Raw genomic sequence first — 23,072 nt, 5'->3', positions numbered from 1 at the left:
AGATTAGAATCAGATTGGCAGGTGGCTGGCTGTAGGTGGTGGTGTTAAACCTGTTAAACCTCAAAATCCATCCAGAGTTCTGCAGAAGTTAAAAACGACGTTCAGTGTTCCTGCTGTACACAGCTGAGTGGCGCAGCCTGTGTTATCTGCTGTTAGTGTGGTCTAATGGCGTTTGCTTTAGGGAAGCTCAGGTTAATTGAGGAGAGCGATGGGTGGCATGTTCCTGTTTCTTGAGTCATTCCTCTGAAGACCTCTAAAGGGCTCAATTAGCTTCATTTAATTGGTGTGTGACAAACAGGAGGTTAAAGAAACAGGGCTATAGATACCTGTCAGTTGTAGGTGTGTTCTCCATGAGATATGTCTAAAGGATGCGTTTGATTAGATAATATATATACATAACGTTGTTCCCTGTCTGAAGATCATCACCCTATGACACAAGGCATTGTTTTCATCTCTCTCCCAAAGTTGCTTCATTTTGCTTAGAAGTTTTCAGCTGCTGTTTCAGTTTGTTTTTTCAGGAAAGGCTTTTTTAAAAAATCATTTCTGGGATCTAAAAGAAATATTTTTCTCATGTTGTAGTTAAGAAGCAGAATTAAAAGGGAGGAATCGTCTGAAATAACGTGACGGCAGCGGAGACTGAGGGAGGCTGGGGGGCGGCGTGCAGCTGCCCGGACTACATTTCCCATGGTGCAACGCGGCGGGTTAGCAGGCCGCTCTCACGCCTAGGACTATATCTCCCATGAGACCACGCGCGGCTGCCGGGATCGTGGCGGGCGAGGCGCCCCGCGCGCTGCCCGCTGGGAGCGGTAGTCCGCGGGGGTGTGCGCGGTGACGGCAGGCAGGCGGCAGCGCGCTGCCGTCACTGAGGCGGCGCCGGGCGGGGGAGAAGGTGTTTACGCGCGGGTGGGGCGCGCAGCACCGCCGCCAGCGAGGCCTAGTCGGCGGCGGGGGGAGTGGGCCGGGGCCGCGGCCGCACCATGTCCGCCTGCCACAGCTGCGCCGCCGCCGCCCGCCTCCTGGGCTCCACGCTGCCCTCCGCGCGGAGAGGTAACCGCCGCCCCCCCTCCGCTTTCACCGTCCGACGCCGCTGGCCGGTGGCGCTGGGCCCTCTGTCACGGGGCCGGAGCGCGGCGGCGCCTGCTGCCGCCCTGAGGGGGAGCCGCGTTCCCTTCGGCCGCCGCTCCGCGCCCCTCCAGCCGCTGCTGCCGGGGGCGGCCGGGAGCGGGGCCCGCCGAGTCACCGCCCGAGCGGTGTCAGCGGGGAGCAGCCGCGCTCCGGGGGCGCCGCCCGGGGCCGGGAGGCGAGCCCTCCCGCGGCCCGGCGCCCGTGCTGCGGCGCTGCGATAAGGGCGCCGGGCCGGGCGACGGGTGGCGGCTTCGGCCTGTCTCTTTTTTTTTCTTCTATTAATCTCTTGATAGTGTCACCCTGGGGGCTGTGAGGGGACGGCCAGTGGCCTGTCAGGGTTAAGGGCGGCATTACACGGTGTGAAGTTCTGGAAAATTAACCCGCACTGGACTCTTGGGAAACGTAATGGGAGAATAGAGTTTATTTCAACGAGAGTGATTTTCAGCAGCAGTTGTTCGGTGTGTGTTACTCTGCAGTGCTAGTAAATGAGCTTAATGAGCTGACTGATTAAAAGCCTGCCCTTTTTACAACCTAAACTTGAAATATTTCTCATAAAGGCTTGATCTCAGTTAGCAAAAACTCATTATTTCCAACTTGGTAGAAGGGCCAGGTGGTGCAAACCACTTACTGGAAGTTGAGGCGGAGGGAGGCTGTTACTTTTTTACTACGTTTGTCCTTTTCATCATGTTCTTGTGGGTAGTAAGAGTTGACACGTGCTGCTTTTGGTAGAAGGCAGGCCACCCCCAAATTGTGCTGAGAATCTCTGCTGCTGGCACATTTGCAACAAGATTTTTGAATGATTGTACCCTCAGCGATAGCCTGACCAGTTTGAGATAATTTATTGCCTTCAAGAGGTGAGTTAACTCATTGCAGTTGACTTTACATCTCTGACATCACCTGTGCTGAAGGGCTTAAACCAGTACTTCAACTCCAGCCTGTGTGTCCTCATGTAAACCCACTGAAACAGTAAGCTTTAAAATAAGTAATGTTCTGAATTAACTTCAGATTTTTTTTTTAATAAGTAACAGCATTTGTATATTTTTTGGTCAGAACTCAGATTTGAAAGGGATGTAAAAGAACAAATGAGACTAAAACATAGACTAATAAAATTACATATGCATTAGCTGTCCATGAAAGGTCTTTAAAAATAATCATCTTATTTTGGTACATTTTTGTTGTTGTAGCAGCTTGTGTCTTGTGCCAGCTACTTTGCTGTTGCTGGTTGGTATGAACTTGAGAGTAGTCAGAGTGCATGGATCAGTCCAGACGGTCAAGTGTTGTGTGGGACGGAGAGAGGAGACTTTTGCCACTGTCTTCCCTGTCATTTCCTTGGGCAATAGATTCTTCCAAGATATTTGAAGCTTAGCCCAAAAGTCAGTATTTCTTTCCTCAAGTATCAATTAAAAATTAATAAGGTGTAAAGGAGCTTCCCATTATTTCTTAACACACTAATCTGAACATCCTGGATGGATGCCATTGCTGCTACCAGCATTCTTAGGTTAGATACATGTCCTTTAAATTTACTGTTTTCAAAAAAAACACCTAAGGCCTGATGGCCGGTTGTGTGTGTGAGCAAATTCTGCTGTGCTAGCCAGCTGTTGCATATTTGAACATTTATCAGGATCTGGATCATTCAGTGGGAGTTGCCAGGTGTTGGGCTGGAATGTTGCTTTCTTCTGAAAATCTGCCTCTGGGCTTATTTATGCAAGAAACTAGTTGTGATAACTTTCTTACCGCTTCATACTTTAATTGTACAATGACGTTTTTGTCAAAAAAATATCACTCAGGCCTCATTATAAGCACAGGGACAAGGCTTTTCATGTTTAGCCACAAGCTGATGTAGCAGTAACACGATTTTTTTTTTTTCCCCTGGTTTAGGCTATCTACACTCTTTAGAGTTCAGCATGTGTGACAGACTGAGTTTTGTATTGTTGCCAAAAGGCTGGCCAGCTAAGACTTTTGTGAGAGAACTTAACAGCAACAAAAGCGTTACAGCGTGGATGTAATGCTGCTGGCTACTGGGTCTGCTGCCAGGGCCCTGTCAAATGCCAGAGGTGAAGCTCCGCAGCTGCAGTGTTTCTGATCAATAGATGGGCACCGTCAGTAACGTGGCACTTGACGCTGTGTGTAGTTTCATAGTTCATCCAGTACAGTTCTCAGTGCATTTTCTGTGTCACAGGGGCTCTCCGAATTAAAACTGGTGATCTTCAGTGCACGTGCAGTGCTTAGTGGTAAAACGTTTGAGTTTCTATGTTAGTCTTTTCTCCATGGGCCAAATCTCCTGTGTTGCAGGAGAGTTGTGTGGCTCTGGGGTTTGGTCAGAGGAGGTGAGGTGGTTTGTTGTTGTTGTTTTAATTTTGTTAAGGGGTCTTTTCTCAGTTCCCTTAAGAAGTAGTAAAACAAATCTCAGTAAAAGAACCATTTATGAGCAATAAGCCCCCAAGACAGGGATTTAATGCAGAACAACTATTGCATTGTAAATGCTCACAGCAGCTTATTCTGTAATGACAAGTGTACTTGGCGCACGTAGTCTTCAGAGTTCTCTGCAGATTCAGTTGAAAGGACGCAACTGCTTGTAAAAGTGAGACAGTATGTTTATGTTTACTGTGATATTTTCATAGTTTATCCTATGTAATCTAAGGTGTTTTGCTGTATTGCAGTGGCACTTGGCAGAGGAATTTAAAATTGGAACGCATGTTGGTCGTTATTCCTCCCTCGCTTTTACAGACAGAAGTAATGCTATTACAGATTTTTAAAAGATTACATTCTTAGTCATGTTAAAAATAACTGCAAATCATCTTCCAGTTCAGGAATCTTAAGCAGCATATAATAGAAGTTAATAAAACAACTTTAATTTATTGCTGTGTTCTTGACTGTGACTTTGCAGAAGCCTGTGAGAGTTTTCCTGGTAAAATTAGGCTCATCCATAATGCTTTTCTTCTTTATTTTTCTGTTTTCCTGTTATAGTAGCAAAGTGATTTTTCTTAAATGTCCTCTTTCAACTAAGATTCCAGGTCTTAGTTGTCATTGTTACCTCTTCCAGAGCAAATGAACTGTACTCCTCTTGTCATTTTTACTGGTTTCGTTCTTTCTTTAGAAGAGTTTTTTGAGTTTTCTGTAGGAAGTCTCATGTCTTTCTAACTGTGAAACTATTATCAGCAAGTTTTTAATTGTCATTGTTGTTATATAGCTATTCTGTCAATAAGTCACAGAATTCTTATAAAAAACAGAGCAAGCGAGAGATTTACCACTTTAAATAATGAGATACGGGATATGGATTCCAGGGTCTTGTCTGTGGTGAGAGATGTTGAAATCACAAGCATGACCTATGTTGATTCACATCATACCTAGTCATGAAATGTAATCCTACCCGCTGTTGCAAGAGGAGGAAAAGGCTGTTTAGTTTCTCGGTGTTTTTTTTCATGTTGGCAGTAAGCTTTTTCAACAAAGTGAAGATTACGTTGAATTTACTTGTGCCTGTCCGTAGAGGGTCAGCACAAGGCAAATATGACACTACCTTCTAATTTTCCTCAGGACAATTTTTTTTGTCAAGTGTTACTTCAGATTCCTGGAAACTTGTTTTCAGTAGAGTTCACAGGCGAAAGCCGAATCTAGATGTGCGGTCCGTGAGTCAGAGTAGCACTTCTTTGGTAATTTTTGCTTAATAAGGAGACGCTTCAAAGGTCTCTCTCTTACTTCAGGGGTTGAATTATTTCACAATAAGTGCTGGATGTTGATTGTATTTATTGTTCTGCGGATCGGTTTCATAACTGGGATGTTCCCTGTTCCATGACACAATGGGACTCTCAATTGTCTGGCGTTAGAGGACATGGAATTACTTTTGGGATAATTTTGAACAATCTAGGCAGCTTTTAATGAGATGAGCATTAAGGTGGTAAAAATAAATTATTCTGGATAACTGAAATTTGCATGTTCTGAATTGAGTTCTGTTCCTGAAACCATTGAGCTCCTTTTAATATAAATCAGTTCTGGGGTTTGGTGGCATCAGGATTAGAACTAGAGTATTTTTAATTGACATGCAGAATGTGGGTGCTTAACATATACATAAATATTGCATTTTGAATGTACTACAGATATGGAAAACGCTGGGTAGTAATGTCCCTAAAGAGTTGGATGAAAGTGTGAAAGGGTATATTGACGTTGTGTGCATTCAGCGTATTGTGACAACCAAAATGCATTGGTCAGATGCTAACGAGGTAGCTCTGTTATCTGATTGTAGTATCAGCAGAATTTTCCCAACAGTGTAATGGTTCATGAAATTAATTTTTTTATTTTCATGTTTTTACTTGTTTTTAGGTATTACTTGTGGTCGTACACGCATCCCTGTTTTAGGAAAACTTGGAACTTTTGAAACTTGTTCTCTAAGACGAATTCCTCTTAGAAACTTTTCGGAAACACCAGCATATTTTGCTTCAAAGGATGGTGCAAGCAAAGATAGTTCTGGAGATGGAAGCAAGGTAATCTCCATGCGTTAGGTTTTTAACTAGTTTATATAAAATGTTTCTTAAATGTTTTTAATATTTTTTTTCATACTTAGAATATTTTTGAAATTTTTGCTAACTTTTGTCATTTCTGATTCTTCAAATTGCTACAGCTGGCAGTGAAGAAAAAATAAATTGTATTGTGAATTTGTTAACAGACAAACCTTATAAACATCCCATAATGCTTTTCCCAGTTTTATAAATCTTTTTACGTAGCGTAGAAGGACACTTGAAAACTTTGTAGAATGTTATAGATCCACAACAGGTTTCAGGATCTTGGGGAAGAGTAGTAATTGGAACTATTCTCCTTCAAAAGGAGAATCTCCCTCCTTTTTGAAGTAAGTACATTTTAAAATGTTTTTGTTTTCAGCACTGATTTGGTAGTTGTACTAAGCAAGGCAAGTTTGTGAGGAGACTAGCTTTATTCCTGTTAGTAAATTGTAATCTATTTTCATCCTAATCTTTCTCTAAAATTATAGTTAATAAACAGCTTCTTCAGATAAATGATTACCTGAGAATAAAACTGCTCTTTAATCAGCGAGTAAGATTTTTGAGAGTTCACAGGCAATAACTTTACCTTAGTATGGCGTGTTGTGATGTCTGAGAAACTGTCCAGATGACACAGGTGTGTTCTGAAGGTTCAGATTAAACTTTTTAAAAAAATAAACAGGGAAGATAAATTTTTAATAGTCTTTTTTTGTTCAGAAGGGTTGCAAGGAGAAATGACCGGGTAAGCAAGGTTTAAAGAAATGGGGAACTGTCTTAGAAAAGGGAAGAGAGATCTTTGCTGTTTCCTAAAACATAATAGCTTTTATTATTAATCAAAGTACAAAGGCAAAAAATGGATATAGATTTAAAAAAATGTTAACCTTGAACACCACTAAACAAGGTAAGACAGAGAAAGTAGAGTAGGTCTGTCAGGGAATTCTGCCTTAGAAGTGAAAAATAAAATATTTCCAAGCAGTTTCTGAGATGCTTGTTTTATAGGCCGTATCTACCCTACAGCCATCTGCCAGCGTAGCTACATCTGTCAAGGACGTGAGAAGAGTTGTGGCTTCAGAAATCCTTAGAATCAACGCAGTTGTGATAATGAAATTACTTACTCTATAAGTATGATTTGTTTTCTTCTCTGGGGTAATTACATTGAAATACGCTATTAAAACATTCTTGACACAGTTTAGCTTGTTACTGTTCTAGTGCCAGTCAAGCAGTTCCAATGTAGATATGGGATGCCTCTTCCATAGGCATCCAAAATTGTCAGACCTGGGAAATGCAGATGTGTGTGCACTTCAAAATGTTTATATTGCGTTGCTCTAAGTTTTCAAAGCCTTTAAAAAATCCTGACAATAGTTATTTTGTCATTCAGCTATTGCAATATTCACATTACTGGGTTCCATAAACACACTGCTAAATGCCTAATGTAACAGCTCCATTGTTTGGGGCTAATTGTCTGGAAATCTTTTTTAGAAGTCTGTCGGTGAGGGGGGTGGTAAAAAGTCAAGCTCTGGAAGCTCTGGGAAAGGAGGGAACCAGCTGCGCTGCCCGAAGTGTGGTGACTTGTGCACACACGTGGAGACCTTTGTGTGTAAGTTTTAACAAATACTTTCTTTTTTAAATAGACACAGATGTGACTATATTTGTGATCTAACCTAGTCCTGATAGCTAAGGTTTAGCCTGCCTAATTAGGTGATGTCAAAAATTTTGTTGTGCTTAGTTTGGTCACGTTGGCATAAGCATGTATTGTCTCTGTGGATATGTTTTTGTAATTTCTGTGATGTGTGGTGGAGCAGAATACAGAAGTGGACTTCAGACCGCAGCTGTGAATGTGCAGTTTTAAAGTAGTTCATTACATTTCATGCAGTGGAAGAGATGCTCACATAAACAATACCATCTTAACTACTGATATTTCTTTCTGTCCATTATACAAATATATACTTACATATGTGTATGCTTGTAATGTCTGTCCTTCGTTTACTAAATAATAAAGCTTTAATCCTGCATGTACTATAACCAAAGTGCTTATCCAACAGAGGAATTAGTGTATGACAGATGGCTTGCTAGAATGGTCTTCTGTGACATAGCCAGATCCACAGTATGTTCCATATAGGAGGCTGAAAAGTCCACATAGAAAATCCAAAATGTGTCAGATGCCTGGTGTCCAGCAGCAACAGCTACTTTTTCTGAAGTACAGTCCAAATTAATGTCAGTTATGCTTTAAGTTATATCGGGCTTGAAGACATTTCTCCTTACTTCAGTGCTAATGAGACCAGCTTAGAAAATAGTTGTCAGAAAGCAAATACCCATTGTTAGTTGGTGGGGCTCAAGGAGGAAGTATCAAGTCATAATCAGGCTTGTGCACTAAGAAGCTTAAGACAAGGTCAGCATAAACTTGTTGAACAGTTAATATTGTGGTTGGTGAAAATAATGAGTGGGTGTGGGATTATTTGCTGCTACTCAGATAAAATACTATTTAATAAAAATGATCAAACATAATGAATCACAAGACAATTCTATAACAGTATATTTATTTATGTTAGATAAAAGATCAGTCTTCAGCTACTATTTTTTTCCAGAAATAATAAGCTTTTTTCTTGTTGTTTCAAACTATAGGGAGCAAGGTTTTCTGAAAAACCTGGCACTAGTTGATGGAACTAGAAATACAGTCCTGTGTGGCGCTCAGTATGTTGGCCTTTCCCTGGACTAGATGTGGCTAAAAACAGTGGAAGGATTTTTAACCTAATTTACCTTCTTATCAGATGATTCATGAGTAGACAGAGACATTTTGAAAGTCTCTCACTTCACTGGTGTGTTTGCTCCCCTTGTTACTGGAGTTTGTGCTTTTATCTGGAAATACCATTCAAGTATTGCCCCAGGGTAGAACAATCACTGTGTATCCCTGCAAAGCAGAGATGTGTTTTAGTGTATGGTCAGTGTCACTAGGAATCTTTAAGCATGCTTGAAAACTTTCTTAGGAAGAGGATTCATTTGTACTTACGTAATGGGAGAAGATAATTGGTATATGCAATCTCAAATTCTCAAGTAGTGATACTGCACTTGAATTGCGGCAATCAGAACGGCACAGGTACTGTAAACAGCTTGGGACTGGAAAGCCACTTTGCACTTGTAAAAACAGTGTTGGCAGCTGGTCAGATTTGTTAAAACTTTAAAGTTAAAATATGAGGAACTCTTGTGAATAATTGAATTTATCTACTTATTCTTTCACATTGTACTCTGAGGCTTTAGGATTTGACAGCCTTTAAATGAAGTCTGTTACTAGCTCAAACTAAGCACGGTGTCACCAGATAACGGGCTAGAGCAGACTTTTTTGTTCATCTTGAGAACAGCAGTTGTCAGTTTTCTATTAATTGGTAACTTAAAAAGAAATGAAACCAAAGATTGTAATTGCTCTAATTTCTCAGAAATTCCTGTGAGTCATGGTCAAGTTTTTTCTGGACCTATGTCTTTTTGGATTAGTCTGTTAATTTGAGCACACTGCTTCCCAGCCAAACTGTAGAATATAAAGTGGCTGGAAAACAGAAGAGCTGAGTTCTAGTTATCTTAAAAATTATGTTAAAAAAGAAAACAAAAACTGATAAGAAAAAAAGTAATCTGTCCTGTTCTGCCCAGAATGAATGGGTTGCAGCTTTTATTAAACATGCTGTAACCTCATTTTTCAGATAAGCTGTTGATGTTGCTTCGTCAGGAAAAATGATGAATTTGCTCAATTCTGGTTTGAATGCTGAACCTCAGAGCCTTAAGTAAATATCTAAAGCCAAAGGAAAATATGCAATTAGCATTTGTTTTGGTTTTTAAATGCTAGATTTTTCAGTTATTTTGAGAGAAGTAGGGAAACAAAATACTGAATAAAAGCCACATTTATTAGTAAATTAATTGCCATTGAGTGGCAGTGTGACAGTCTGGTTGTCCGGTAGAGTTTGTTTTTATTGGGTCTTTGCTTTGTATCTGCAAATCTTGCACAAGGATTTGTTTGGCAATGGTTTTCCAGTAATTAACAGGGAAGAATATGATGCTAACCAAAAGGAATTTTGCTTTGACGCGCTTTCTCAGCAGTTCCTGTATTGGTTTGTGTTGCGAGACTCTGTAAGGAGCGTTTTGTGATCAGTGAGTTAGGATGTGAGCCTCAGACATAGAGTGAAATCCAATAGCTATAAAGCGAATTGACATCAGCCTTACCTAAGCGCTGGTTTTACTGTCTCCACCTGATGCCATCAGCTTAGCTCCCATCCTCCAAAGCAAGACTTCCCTGCTACTGTGCATACTTAATAGGTAAGAAGCTTCCCTGCTCTCCTTTTCCTGATGTCTTTTCACCTTAGAGCAGTTTAATAGCAGACTATTACCTCAACCCTACAAGTGTTTTTAAAATTAATCCTCCAATTGTTTTGGCTTCCTGTATGTATTGTAAAAACCCAGTGTTTCTCTTTGGCAAAGCCAGCTTATACAGACTTCAGAAATCTCTTTGCAAATGCAGTCTCTGTGGTAGTGTTGCCTGAATCGAAGGCAACACTTGGCTTGCATTTTACCACACTGTAAATATTTGCAGACATCTTAATGACAGTGAGGTAATTTGACAGAAGGCTCTTTGCTGTGCGCTTATGCATTTGCTAAAAGAACGTATAAAAACGTGCCAATATTTAAGAATAGCAAAGTTGCTTGCAATGTTGAATGTTCAGTTTTAAGGAGACAGCAGTACTTAAACTTGATTTCCTTGCATTTCAGAGCAAGCTTCTCCATTTTTTTTTTCTGTTAAAACTCATAGTCATACTTTTTTCCAGATTGCCCTGTGGATGAGAGAAACTGGCCAGTTTCACAGCTGTGTTTTGATAACTGAGTCCTCCCCAAGGCACCCCATACATCAAAAGTTTCTCTGTAACCATGGACCCTATTGGTCTTGCTGAAAATTAGGAAGATCGCGAATAACCTTCCTCTGTGCTGCTTGGAGTAATTGATAAAAGTGCACTCTACACAATAACTTTTTTTGGTGAATGATGTTTTAAAGATGCACAATAGTATTCTTATATAAAATGCTCTTTATTTTCCATTTTTTTTAAACCATACCTGTGGATCTGTAAAGGGGGGAAGTATTCTCGTGGCTGTTCCATCCTAATAAAGCTGACTATTACCATTGCATAGGGAAGGACAACAGCCTCATGGCACTGTAGTCATTAAGAATATCAGAGGTGTTTTGAGTGAGCATTGGGAGAAAGTTTGGGGTTTTTTCCCTGCAATATTGTTGCTAAATAGTAGTTATGTAAGACAGGTGCATACAAGTGTTTCTCCACTGCATTCCCATCAGGCAGATAACAGTAATTTGGAAGGTTGCCAGGAGAATTTTCCAGCTGTTAGACAAATTTTCTTTGGACTAGAATTAATAAATCTCTGATGGTCACATTGTTATGTGCTACATTCTTAAAATAATCTGATGGTTTTACTTATCCAGTGATAAGGTGTGTTTAATAGTAAAAAAACCCCCACCCCCTTCTATTTTGCTGATGTCAGCTCTATGGAAGGCAACAAGTTATAAATAAGCAGCTTGTTTGTCACTAGAGGGTGTTATTAAATCAGCTGGTATACAGTGTTCAAACAATTTTCTAAAATCTTTTCATGATTTCAGAAATTTTGGCATTGAAATTTTTTATGTGGTTTTGCTACATTTACTTTGCTTTTAATTTAATACATTTACTAATATATTTACTTTTAATAAGTCCTATTGCACATGATTTGCACTTAATAGCATAGTAATATGCTCAGAAAAGATCTATTTTGAACTACAAATTTATTCTTCCTACTGTCTATTTTCAGTTATTTCAACTTTGCTTTTTCAATGGGAAAAAAAAGGTAGCGCAAGTTCTAGCTTGCAGGCTTTTGAAACCAATCTTTGCAGATGATGATTTCTTGAGACATAGTTCACAAAGTCAGTGGTAGGAGGGTTTGGCTTTTGGAATATGAAAGAAATTTGTTCTACTCTTAACAGTAAAAATAAATAAGCAAAAGATCTTGCAGAACATCACAGTTGTGATCATCTGTGGCATACCACGGCTGCCTCTTGTTGGGATGAGCCCTTTGTGACCCTGCTGTGCTCCATGCCCTGGGCTTAGGTGACTCCAGCATGCTCCATAGTCTTCCACAGCCAGTGGGATGCAGAGACTGGGAGCTGCCACAGGTGTCTGTTCCTGAAGCTGCTGCAGGCTGTCATTGATATTGTAGATTGCTTCCTCACACTTTGGAGTAGTTGTTGTGGTTTAGCCCCAGCTGGCAACTAAGCACCACGCAGCCACTCACTCACTCCCCCTCCTGCAGTGGGACAGGGGAGAGAATTCGAAAAAAAACCTCGTGGGTTGAGATAAACACAGTTTAATAGGACAGAAAGAGAGAAAGAAACAACAATACCAACAAAGGAACGTACAAGAACAAGTGATGCCCAATACAGCGATTGCTCAACCACGCAGCGATCGACAGCCTGTCCCTGAGCAGTGATTTCCGCCCCCCGGCCAACTCCAGTTTATGTACTGGACATGCCGTTATATGGTAGGGAATATCTCTTTGGCCAGCCTGAGTCAGCTGTCCTGGCTGTGTCCCCTCCCAGCTCCCCGTGCACCCCCAGCCTCCTTGCTGGCCGGCCAGCATGAGAAGCTGGACTGTCCTTGACTGCTCAGCAACAACCCAAAACATCAGCACACTATCAACAGTTTTCCATCCCAAATCCAAAACATAGTCTCACACTAGCTTCTGTGAAGAAAACCAGCTCTATCCTGACTGAAACCAGGACAGTAGTCTGTCCCTAACAACAAATTTTTTTTTTTTTTCCCCCACTAGTTTGAGAGTTAGGAACAATTCCTGCATAGTTGGAAGCCCTCGTTAATTTTTCATTGCTCATTGCGAAGTTTCCTCTTCCAAGTGTAGTGCTACTAAATAAGTACAAAATAGATTTTTGCTTTTTAATTCCTTGTTTGGTTGCTGCCCTGTGTTGTGACTTTTTGGGCAAATTGCATTCACTCTGTATCAAATTTCATAGTCCAGTAATTGCTTGTAAAGCTTCTAAGGTGAATGAAGGGGAAAGGTTGTGTAAATAGAGAGGTGGCTGTGCTGTCTTACAGGTGCTTGTCCTGTGTATCACCAACTCAGGCAGTTGGATGAATGCTGTCTAAACCATTCCTCTTACTGTTTTGTTTTACTTTTTCTGTAGCTTCCACCCGTTTTGTGAAGTGTGAAAAGTGTCACCATTTTTTTGTTGTACTGTCAGAGGCAGACACAAAAAAGAGCATCATTAAAGAGCCTGAGTCAGCAGCAGAAGCTGTGAAATTGGCTTTCCAGCAGAAGCCGCCACCTCCACCGAAAAAGGTATGGTTCTTCATTTCACTCTGATGTTCCCTTGTATTACAGCATGGTGAAATGCTTTGCTTCTTGGTCCGCATCAGGTGTGGAATGGTCTACTGTGACAGACCAACAAAAAAGAAAGACGATTAGCTCAAGATTAAACCTTGGAGAGCTATGTGACCCAGCAGGGTACTGATAAAGGGAGCAAGTAGATCCAGTAAAAGTAGTTGGGCTTGTGTTCCTCTGCTTTTGTCTTGTGACTAAGTCACAGAATCACAGAAGCATTAAGGTTGGAAAAGACCTTTAAGATCATCAAGGCAACAAGTCGAGTACTGTCATTTCCTCTGTGTGACCCTGAGGCTAACCTCAACCCTCACCGACAATAGTATCTTTTATTTCTTGCTATGGTCTCATATTCTGCACCCTTATGTTAGCAGCTCCCTTCTGTAGCTGCATAACCTTTTATTTGGCCTGTTCCTGTGTGTGAACTGTGGCTGATTGTCTTGTGGCTGTGACCCACCTTAAGCCACTCTAGAGAGGTTTCCCTCTCTCAAATAGTGAGGGAGCTTATTGTGTTTCTCAGTTTCTAGTGGACTGTAATGGTTTCTGAAGCTGCACATGGCTCCTGGATAGGCCTCTTCTGAGAAATTAAGTATTCTTGAAATTTCTGTTCCTCTTACAAATTTGAGTGAAAATTACAATGGGTGTAAATATTAGTAGGGGAGAACTGACAGACACAATATGGTTGTATAAGTGCCACGTTTTTAAATAAACTTATCAACAGGAATATATTCTGTGTCTTAGATGTTTGGTTTCTATTTGTCAGCTCTCTAAGAGTTGGTTTAGACCAAAGTCCATCTTTGGCACAATATACTATTTTGCTCCAAGGTGCTTTTAGAAGTGTTATTAAAATTGAGTTATTTTTCAGATTTATAACTACCTCGACAAATACGTTGTTGGTCAGTGTTTTGCCAAGAAGGTGCTTTCAGTTGCTGTGTACAATCATTACAAGAGAATCTACAATAATATCCCAGCTAACCTGAGACAGCAAGCAGAAGTTGAAAAGCAGACTTCTTTAACACCGAGAGGTTTGTGTGATGTTTGGTATTTTTCTGGTCAGATAAAACTTAGCATTTCGGGGCTCTAACGTAAGGAACCTGAGAGAGGTTTTACATTGACTCTAGATGTTCTGTAATTGCAACGAGCTAAAAGAATTTCTATTAAACCTAATTTTCACTGTATGTAACCTTCTGCAATTTATTTAAAAGTAATCCAGAAGGTTTATGATGCTGTGGGTATTGCCTACCGTATTACATGGTTAGCATTTTTTACTGATGCATGTTATTAGGTATTTTCCTTTAACTTTATAAAGTGAGCCTCCTAAACTTTCCTTTCTAATCTCATTTACTGCTTAACGGTAAATCTGCTGCTTAATCTGCAAGCAACAATGCAGATCATGAAGACAATATTTTGCATAGTGAATTTGATGAATAGCTAGCTTTCTAACCTCACTTGCTGCTGCTGTCAGCATCTGTTGGTCACCATAGTATTGTTCCATATCTAGCAGGTGTAGATGGAGTTACTCTTGGCAGTACTTTTGCTACTGAGTAAGTGTGTAGCTATGTTGATCTAATTTATTTTTAGAAATAGGATTAAGTTACTGTCTCTGATTCAGAGTGTACCTTGATTTTTTTTTTTAAGGTGTTTTGTTCTGTCTTGCAATACATAGTATGCAAAGCAAACAGAATCTTTTTTTGTAAATTTATGTAAAGAAGTATTTTAACTGAGGGGGAAACATAAGTAGCTTGTCTCTGGTAATGGTAGGAGAGCAGTTGTCAGGAACTTCTCTGTGCTGGGTAGACCTCCCACAGGAAGATAAAATGGTGCACACCCAGAGGGACTGGCAGTGAACATTTCACATATTACAAAGTACTATCCATGATAAATCTTACATTTGTAACACTCGGATATAAATGTGAGTGTTTAAGGAAGCCTTTTCAAAAAGTTACATTATAGCATTTTTTCCCCTTCTATAAGTGGCTTTAAACTAAGATCTAATCAGAGGTAATAGACTGTTACTGTTTTAAGTAGTAGAAATCTTGCTGTCATCTTAAAAGCATGCAAGTTGGGGTTTGGGTTCACTTTGATAGCAATAAAAACTGATTCATGTGGGGTTTCTTGTTAGAAATACATTCATACACAGTGAGATGTATTCAGAAGAGGGCAAGAGGTGGAGAATTTATAAGCTTTTATAAACTTAATTTTTATTACTGTTTTCATCCTCTCTCTTAGAATTAGAAATCAGAAGACGGGAGGATGAGTACAGATTTACAAGTAAGTGAACTCTCTCCTCATGTCCTCCTCTGTAATATCTGCTCTTCTGATGTTACTGTAGAATAGTCTTTAGTGACCACTGGTTTGAAGTGCTGGGTAAAATCCTCTTTGCTTTTCTTCTGTAAGTAAATTTAATTGATGGCATTGAGCATATTTTTAACTAGGTGACTAGGATCTGGCTCTCCATCTAGTTCTAGGTGGAAAGCAAGTAAAATTTAAAGATATCTTTTATGAAGTTGGTTAAATAATCATCTGTCCTTAGAGTTGTCCTCAATAGAACAAGTGGAAATTGAGGTTTATTTTTAATTTAGAACCGAGGTGTGATTATATTAATAATGCCCCACAAGATACAATGGGAGTTAAATAATAAGAGAAGTTAGGCAACTGTTTTCTGCAGGGTATTTGTACTCTTAAAAGGTACTGTCACCTTGAACCTCAGAACACCTTTTTTTTTTTTTTTTTTTTTTAAATTCCTTAATCTGAGTGAGGTCAGTCATGTTTGTTTTCAGTTCCCCAAAATTCTCACTGGCTATTGAATGACTTCCTTAATCTAGTGTAGATCAATTTGTAATCCCAGTTATGCCTCTTCAAACCAGTTTTCTTAATCTTCAATATTCTACCCTGCAAACCAATTAAAACTCTAGTGCTCTGAAAAAAGAAAATCCAGCTCAATCTCTATATCTGTGTGTAGAGATAAAACCTGTAACAACAGATCTAAGACAAGTTTTTAAGTCTTGAAGCAGACCTGTGCATTGCTTCTGTAATTGTTGTAGTATACCAGTTCTTGTACTTTTTCAGAGATCAACAGTTTGGGTTTATTTCTTCTCATGTGTTAAAAATAAAAAATTACAGTTAAATTGAGTCAATTTGTAAGGACTGAAAATTTCTCTTGTTTTTAATGTAGAAGAGTATTTTTAGATAATCCACTGTACCATTGGGAATTCTTTACCTATATACAAATATGTGCTTGTGCAAAAACAGGGTTAGAACCCATGTTTTTGTAATAAATGTGCCATTTTTCTGTTGCAGTCCTATCTGTAAACTTCTGTACAAATAGAATTATAGGTTTGCAGAATGAAACAGAAGAATCAAGGTTTTATTGTGTATTTAAGGTTATGGCAGACCTTGTCAGTGCTCAAACAGTGCTGTCATTGTTCCCTTCAGAACTACTGCAGATCGCTGGAATCAGTCCACACGGTAATGCTTTAGGAGCATCAATGCAGCAACAAATGAACCAGCAGATACCTCAGGAAAAACGGGGAGGAGAAGTACTAGATTCACCCAATGATGACATAAAACTTGAAAAAAGTAATATTTTGCTGCTTGGACCAACTGGATCAGGTATACAGCTGCATGTTTTTATTGGTGTCAGATTTTTCTTAAAATTGATTGTTAATGAGTGATTTTCCTCTTTTTTGATTCTTCCAATTGGTGTATAAAAAGTTAAACTATGAATTCCAAACTGAGATTTTGCACTTTTATGTCACGGTAACAAGCTGAGCTAAATGGCCTTGAAAAGGAAGGAGTCTGGTCATGTGGTTTTCTTTTTTTTTTTTTTTTTTAATGCCTATATTATTTACTAACTGATTTAAAGGTGCAAGTTTCACTAAGATGAAATAAGACATATTTAAAGTTTCTCTGCTTTAGATGGCAAGTTGAGATGCTATGGTTAGTGGTGTTTCACCTCTGGGACAGATCAGTTACAGGAGGGGTTAAAAGAGAATTTATATTTGTGTGTTCATAAGAAGTGGGAGCGTTTTGTGCTGAAGTGATAAGCGTTTGGCAGAGTTTTTGGGAGAACAGTCACTAAATAATATTTTAATTTTGTTTCTCCCCAACTTCAAAGCAGGAGCAATTGGACTTTGCACTGCACCCTGAGTGTCTGCAAAGGACTACTGATTTATTTAATCTTTAATCTATGCAAGTACATGTATTTTGGTTTTTATATTGTGTGACATTTTATTTGTGATACTGTTGGCATTTCAAGCTGCCTTAAATGTGTAATATTAGTCTAATGCAGAAATTTGCAAACATAAAAAACACTGTTTCTGAAAAATGTCTTCCTTGGAAAATATTCTTATATGAATATATGAACAAGCTGGAATCATTCAAAATGTCTATTGATGGTAACAATGATCCTATGGTAAATATTTGGTTTTGTGTGCTCTAAAGAAATGTATGGAAGTTGCAACATACAGTTTTTATTTTATCAGGCAAAACCTTGCTGGCTCAGACTCTAGCTAAATGCCTAGATGTACCTTTTGCTATCTGTGATTGTACTACCTTGACTCAAGCTGGCTATGTTGGTGAAGACATTGAATCTGTCATTGCGAAGCTCCTGCAAGATGCCAACTACAATGTAGAAAAAGCGCAGCAAGGTAAACTTCTACAATATGCTTCCTTAAGTTGATTCATACACTGTGTTAATCTCACCTAAGTGCTCTATACTTTGAGACCACTAGTATTTCTGTAATTCATATTCCTGTTGCATGCACCTGAATTTTAACACTTTAAATCAGAAATAATAAACCTGAAAAGAGCTCCAAGCATATCTGGTAGTTTTTGTTCTTGTCTATAGTTGCACAAGATTGCATACATTTTTGCAATCTACAGTATGGAAGTAGAACAGACTGCTGTTGTCCTAAATTATGTTCTTCCCTGTGTCTAAGTTCTTGCTTCTTTTAAAAAATGGAGTCTTCCTTAAATCCATTTTCTGTAATTGCAGGCATTGTTTTTCTGGATGAAGTTGATAAGATTGGCAGCGTTCCTGGTATTCATCAGTTACGGGATGTTGGAGGAGAAGGTGTTCAACAAGTAAGTACTTCTGTGGAGTGATTTTACTTCGTAAGCAAAGAGCCTGTCAAGTCTATAATACGTGAAATAGCATGGGAGTGTATAGAGCCATAGTTCTTCAGTTCTGTAATAATTAACCTTTGAAAGCCTCACCTTTCCTCTTTACTTTTCTTAATTTAAAAAAAAAAATCTCAAAAGCAACTCGAGGCTGCTTCATAGAACTGTTCTAATTGAAAAACGCCATCACAGCATTCAGATAACAAGTTACATAATGAAGGCAATGATAAAAAACATTTGCCAATTTGACAAAACTCTTAAAGCAACTCATCCTTAAGTGCAGCCAATAATGTGTATGGGAGTCACATTAAAGGAAGATTTTTGTCTATCCTTGAGTGGGATTGTCTCGTATGGAAAACTGATTTCTTTAGACACTTACTATAAAGGCATGAGGGAACAAAAAATGTAAGTACATTAGTGAAAGTAAGCACAGTATGGTGTGCCGCCTTATGCTACACAGTGAAATTTTATATTGCTTATTTCTTCTTTCCTTCTTAGGGCTTGTTAAAATTACTAGAAGGCACAATAGTAAATGTTCCAGAAAAGAATTCTCGTAAACTACGTGGAGAAACAGTGCAGGTTGACACAACAAACATCCTCTTTGTAGCTTCTGGTGCTTTTAATGGTCTTGACAGAATTATCAGCAGGAGGAAAAATGAAAAAGTGAGTGCAGCACGCTGTATTTGAACTGAAAAATTATCATCTTAATTACTGCTCACAATACTTGGTCTTGCTATATTTGTAAACCCACTAAGTTTGTAGGGCAGTGGTTTTCCACCTGTTATCTGAGAACCTGAGGTCAAACCTAAGAAAGGTAGCAAAGCACAAGCCTATTGTTAGTAGGCTTAAGTAGCTTGCAGCAGTCTCTGCTTCCTCAGAGAAATTTTTAGCATATGCAAATAGGAAAAAATGGGGGGGTTGAAAGCTGTTGGTAGAGGACTTGCTGTCCATGCTTAAGTAGACTTTTTACATTACTGTCATGTCCTGTGTTTCTTAAAAAAAGAATATGTGAAACAGTTCTAGCAATTATGATAGGAATTCTTTTAGGTGGCATGTACCAAGTATGAAACTGAGAAAACGTTTGCATATCAGTAGAAAAAAGCTTTTTCTGTCGCTACACACATAGTTTGAGCAAATGGTGCTAAAAGCTATCATCATCTTAAAGTACCTAGTCATGCAGTTCACTGTTTTGTATATTAATGCCTGGGGACAGGGTTCTTCTGGCTGCAGCTTTCTGACAAAATGTGCACCCTGTTTCTGGCAACAGGAGTGACTGAAATCCAAAGTACCATTTATGATAATTCATGTAGCTTTTCATGTAAGTGTACATGCGTTCATTTGCTTCATTTTTGAAAACCCCTTTTTAGTGTTCCTGGTATGTGTAAACTTATCAGGACATGTTACTAACCTTTTTTATTTTAAGAAAAACTTGCTCTTAGGCTAATGTATTGATACTTTGCTGAGGGAATTAAATGTTATAAGAAACTGATTGTGTGCAAGAGGCCTAATTTTACTATATGTAATTTCTTGAGCTTGAATTAATATGTAATGACATAATCAGTTACTCCAGTTTTTTAAATGCATGTGGAATGTGATTTAGTTACATAGAGAAAATGTAACTACTATGTTTCTGTAAGCATAACATGTTTGTTTTTCAGTATCTAGGATTTGGGACACCATCTAATATGGGAAAAGGCAGAAGGGCTGCAGCAGCAGCTGATCTCGCGAATATAAGTGGAGAGTCTGACCCACATGAAGATATTGAAGAAAAGGATCGCTTGCTGCGTCATGTGGAAGCCAGAGATCTGATTGAGTTTGGCATGATTCCTGAGTTTGTGGGACGTTTGCCTGTTGTGGTTCCTCTGCACAGCCTAGATGAGAAAACCCTTGTACGGATTCTTACTGAGCCACGAAACGCTGTGGTTCCTCAGTACCAGGCACTATTCAGCATGGATAAGGTTTGAAATTTTTATTTGATGACTCTTCAATATTCTTGTTTATAAATACAGTGTTAAAGGAATCTAAATTACCAATTGAAATCACTTCTCCCCACATGTGCACCTCCCCACACTCAAAAAAAATTAACTCATTAAAACATGACTGGTTTAGATTGGATAACTGTCCTTGTGAGGCAAGTAATCTGGAAGTAGTGGAGCTGCTCTTGATGTTAACGTTCAAACGAACATCTGTGACCTTGCCTAATAGACATCAAGAGCCACTTCATGTACTGTAGAGGTACTTACAGTAGTTGTACATAAAGGGACATAGCCAGTACTGGTAATGTTAGTCAGATACAAAGTGGAGCTGAAGCTTTATGTATGTAGCTTAAATGCTAAATGTTCTGGTCTGTAACAAGTAAATTGCTACTGTTTGTTATTTTCAGTAATGCTTGTGCCATTGCACTCAACACAGTGTTGAGTTATAAATGAAATAATTAACTAAACTTAACATTTTTCTCTGTGTAGTGTGAATTAAATGTAACTGAAGATGCATTGAAGGCTATAGCCAGACTGGCCTTGGACAGAAAAACTGGTGCAAGAGGTCTTCGATCTATAATGGTGAGTAAATTAAGTCTCATAGTGACTAAACGCAGCTACCTGCGTTCATGCATGTAGACCCAATCGTGACAATTTTCAGTCAAAACTAAGTGAGTTTTGGGTCTTATATGGATACAATAAGTATTCTTCTAAAACTATGGGTATTCAGAGTTCTCCCAAGAAAACTCTTCTCGCTCTGAAAATCACTTGCTCACTGTATTGTTACGTAGAAGAGGGCATACAGAGATATTTTTTCATTCTGTTTTCTTGTAGGAAAAGCTGTTGCTGGAGCCCATGTTTGAAGTGCCCAATTCTGACATTGTATGCGTGGAAGTTGACAAAGATGTTGTAGAAGGCAAAAAAGAGCCAGGATACATTAGGTAAAACTGTAACGGAAGTATGAGAACAGACGAGTAATACAGCTAGACAGGTATTCTGATGTTTTCTATAGGAACAAGCATATAAACACAAAACCATGCACACAACCTAAAAAGGATCCAATTTTCTGTATACTGTATGCAGCTGGATTAGTCCCTAGTCTGTCCTAGAGACTGTGGGTTTGTGTCGCTTTAGTTTTTAAGTAGAAATTTAAAAATAAACATATATGAAGTTACTTTAAGCCTTTTGTGTATGTGTATACCTGTAGAAATAGAAGTAAATTATAAGTTAACAGTAAAAATCTGAAGTTTAATCGCAACTGTACTGAAATTTTTGAAATGGAACTTTTTCCTTCCTCTTTCTATTTTCTGCCACTGAGGTGTTTTTTTAATGCAAGCTCCAGGCTGCTGCAGTTTTCTTCTCCATTGCTCTTGCAGCAAGTGGGGATCCACAAATCTATTGATTTGCCAAACTCTTGTTAAAATAATCAATTTAACGTTGTAAAGATCATTTTATGGTTATGATGTGGTAAACACTGAAAGCACTGGACAAATCTGGATTTTAAAAAAATCTTAATTTTAGTGAACAAAGGATGGAGTTGAGACGGGATGGGTCAGGTTAAAAACATAGGCCTGAAATTTAGGAACTCTGGCTTGGTTTCCACATCTGGCAACTCTTTTTTGAGTACATGCTTTGTATTCATCTGTGTCTGTACCTGAAGCTTGGCTCAGCACTCCTGATGTCTCAAAGGGAATGATTGGAGTGGAAAGTATGACTCTTCAAGTGATTTTGTAGAGCACCACTGCCCATGTTTGCTGAAAAATTTTAAAATTTACTGATTAAATCAAACAACTTTACTGAAAATCGAAGAACTATTGAATTCGGTAATGAGACTGTGTACTGGCAGTAGTGTAAAGCTGCACAGCACCACTTTCAGATCAGAAGGTTGCTCGGCAGATGGATGCTTGTCAGAACGTTTGTCACTGGGGCACTTTGCAGGTGGCATCTTTACTGGAAGCTATGGAAACTGTCTCCATTCTTTTCCTCAATTTCTAAAGTATCTGATCAGTTTATTTTAATTACAGGGCTCCCACTAAAGATTCGTCTGAAGAAGAATATGACTCTGGCGTTGAGGAAGAAGGCTGGCCTCGACAAGCAGATGCTGCAAACCATTAAATACTGTCAGAATTCTCGCCCGCATAAAGCGCACTTGGTTATTTCCTTACGATTGCCTCTGGCTTCAGTCTGATACTAAAGGCATTGGATCTCTCTCGGATAAGATATGTGATGAGGAACTTTACTAGATAAATCAGATTGTGTATTTTATTGCAATGTCACATTGATTTATTTGATGGACATTGTGTGGACTTGGATGGCATAATGTTCAAATATGAATTGTATACTACACTTGTTCAATTAAAATGTATAGCAAATACAGCAGCACCTGGATTGCTCTTTCCAGAAACTAAAACAGCAATGCAGGTGCTGCCAATAGTTAGATTTTACAATAATGTTACTCTACAAATGGGAAATCAAGATTAATAATTAGTAGAGGGTGAATAAACTATTAGCTCCTCATAGGACTCACGGGGGTTATGTTCAGCTCAGTGTTAGATTTCTGGTGGTGGTTGAAACCTGAGGGGTGCTGGAGTGACTTGTTACATTGGTGGGGGAGGACGCCCTTGCAACAGGATTTTGGAAAAACTGGGACAGGCTTCATGACACTGCTGGGAGATTTTGCTAAAATGTGACACTAGTTTGTTACAGTAGTTCAAATGCAATATCAAATGAGATCCTTCACCTCTCCATTAGGAGTAAGTTTTACTCACCTTGAATACTGTGAAAGAAGGTGAAGTCAGAAATTTGCTTATTTTTCCAGAGGGGTAAACAATATTTCTAGGAAGCGGTAAGCCATCTGAATTTGGACGAGAAGTTGACATAAATTTTTAAATATTAATGTTCTAATATAGTACATTTTGTTTAACGTATTGGAACTATCATGCATCAATTT

At 39.0% G+C, this 23,072-nt stretch overlaps 1 protein-coding gene across 1 annotated transcript; it reads left to right on the top strand.

The window, feature by feature from the left end:
- Positions 1-977: 977 nt before the first annotated feature.
- Positions 978-22,269, top strand: CLPX (caseinolytic mitochondrial matrix peptidase chaperone subunit X; the record flags this gene model as incomplete). The annotated part of the gene is made up of 13 exons (XM_082005243.1): positions 978-1,047; positions 5,443-5,603; positions 7,095-7,212; positions 12,832-12,986; positions 13,891-14,050; positions 16,461-16,637; positions 17,510-17,674; positions 18,022-18,110; positions 18,645-18,809; positions 19,805-20,104; positions 20,612-20,704; positions 20,957-21,063; positions 22,147-22,269. 13 exons carry the CDS (start codon positions 978-980, stop codon positions 22,235-22,237), a joined length of 1,851 nt encoding a protein of 616 aa, XP_081861369.1. The 3' UTR covers positions 22,238-22,269.
- Between the last annotated feature and the right edge of the window lie 803 nt (positions 22,270-23,072).

This window comes from Phaethon aethereus (genome assembly GCF_964289735.1).
Source record: "Phaethon aethereus genome assembly, chromosome: 12".
Lineage (NCBI taxonomy): Eukaryota > Metazoa > Chordata > Aves > Phaethontiformes > Phaethontidae > Phaethon > Phaethon aethereus.
This window is presented reverse-complemented; position numbering and strand designations above follow the sequence as displayed.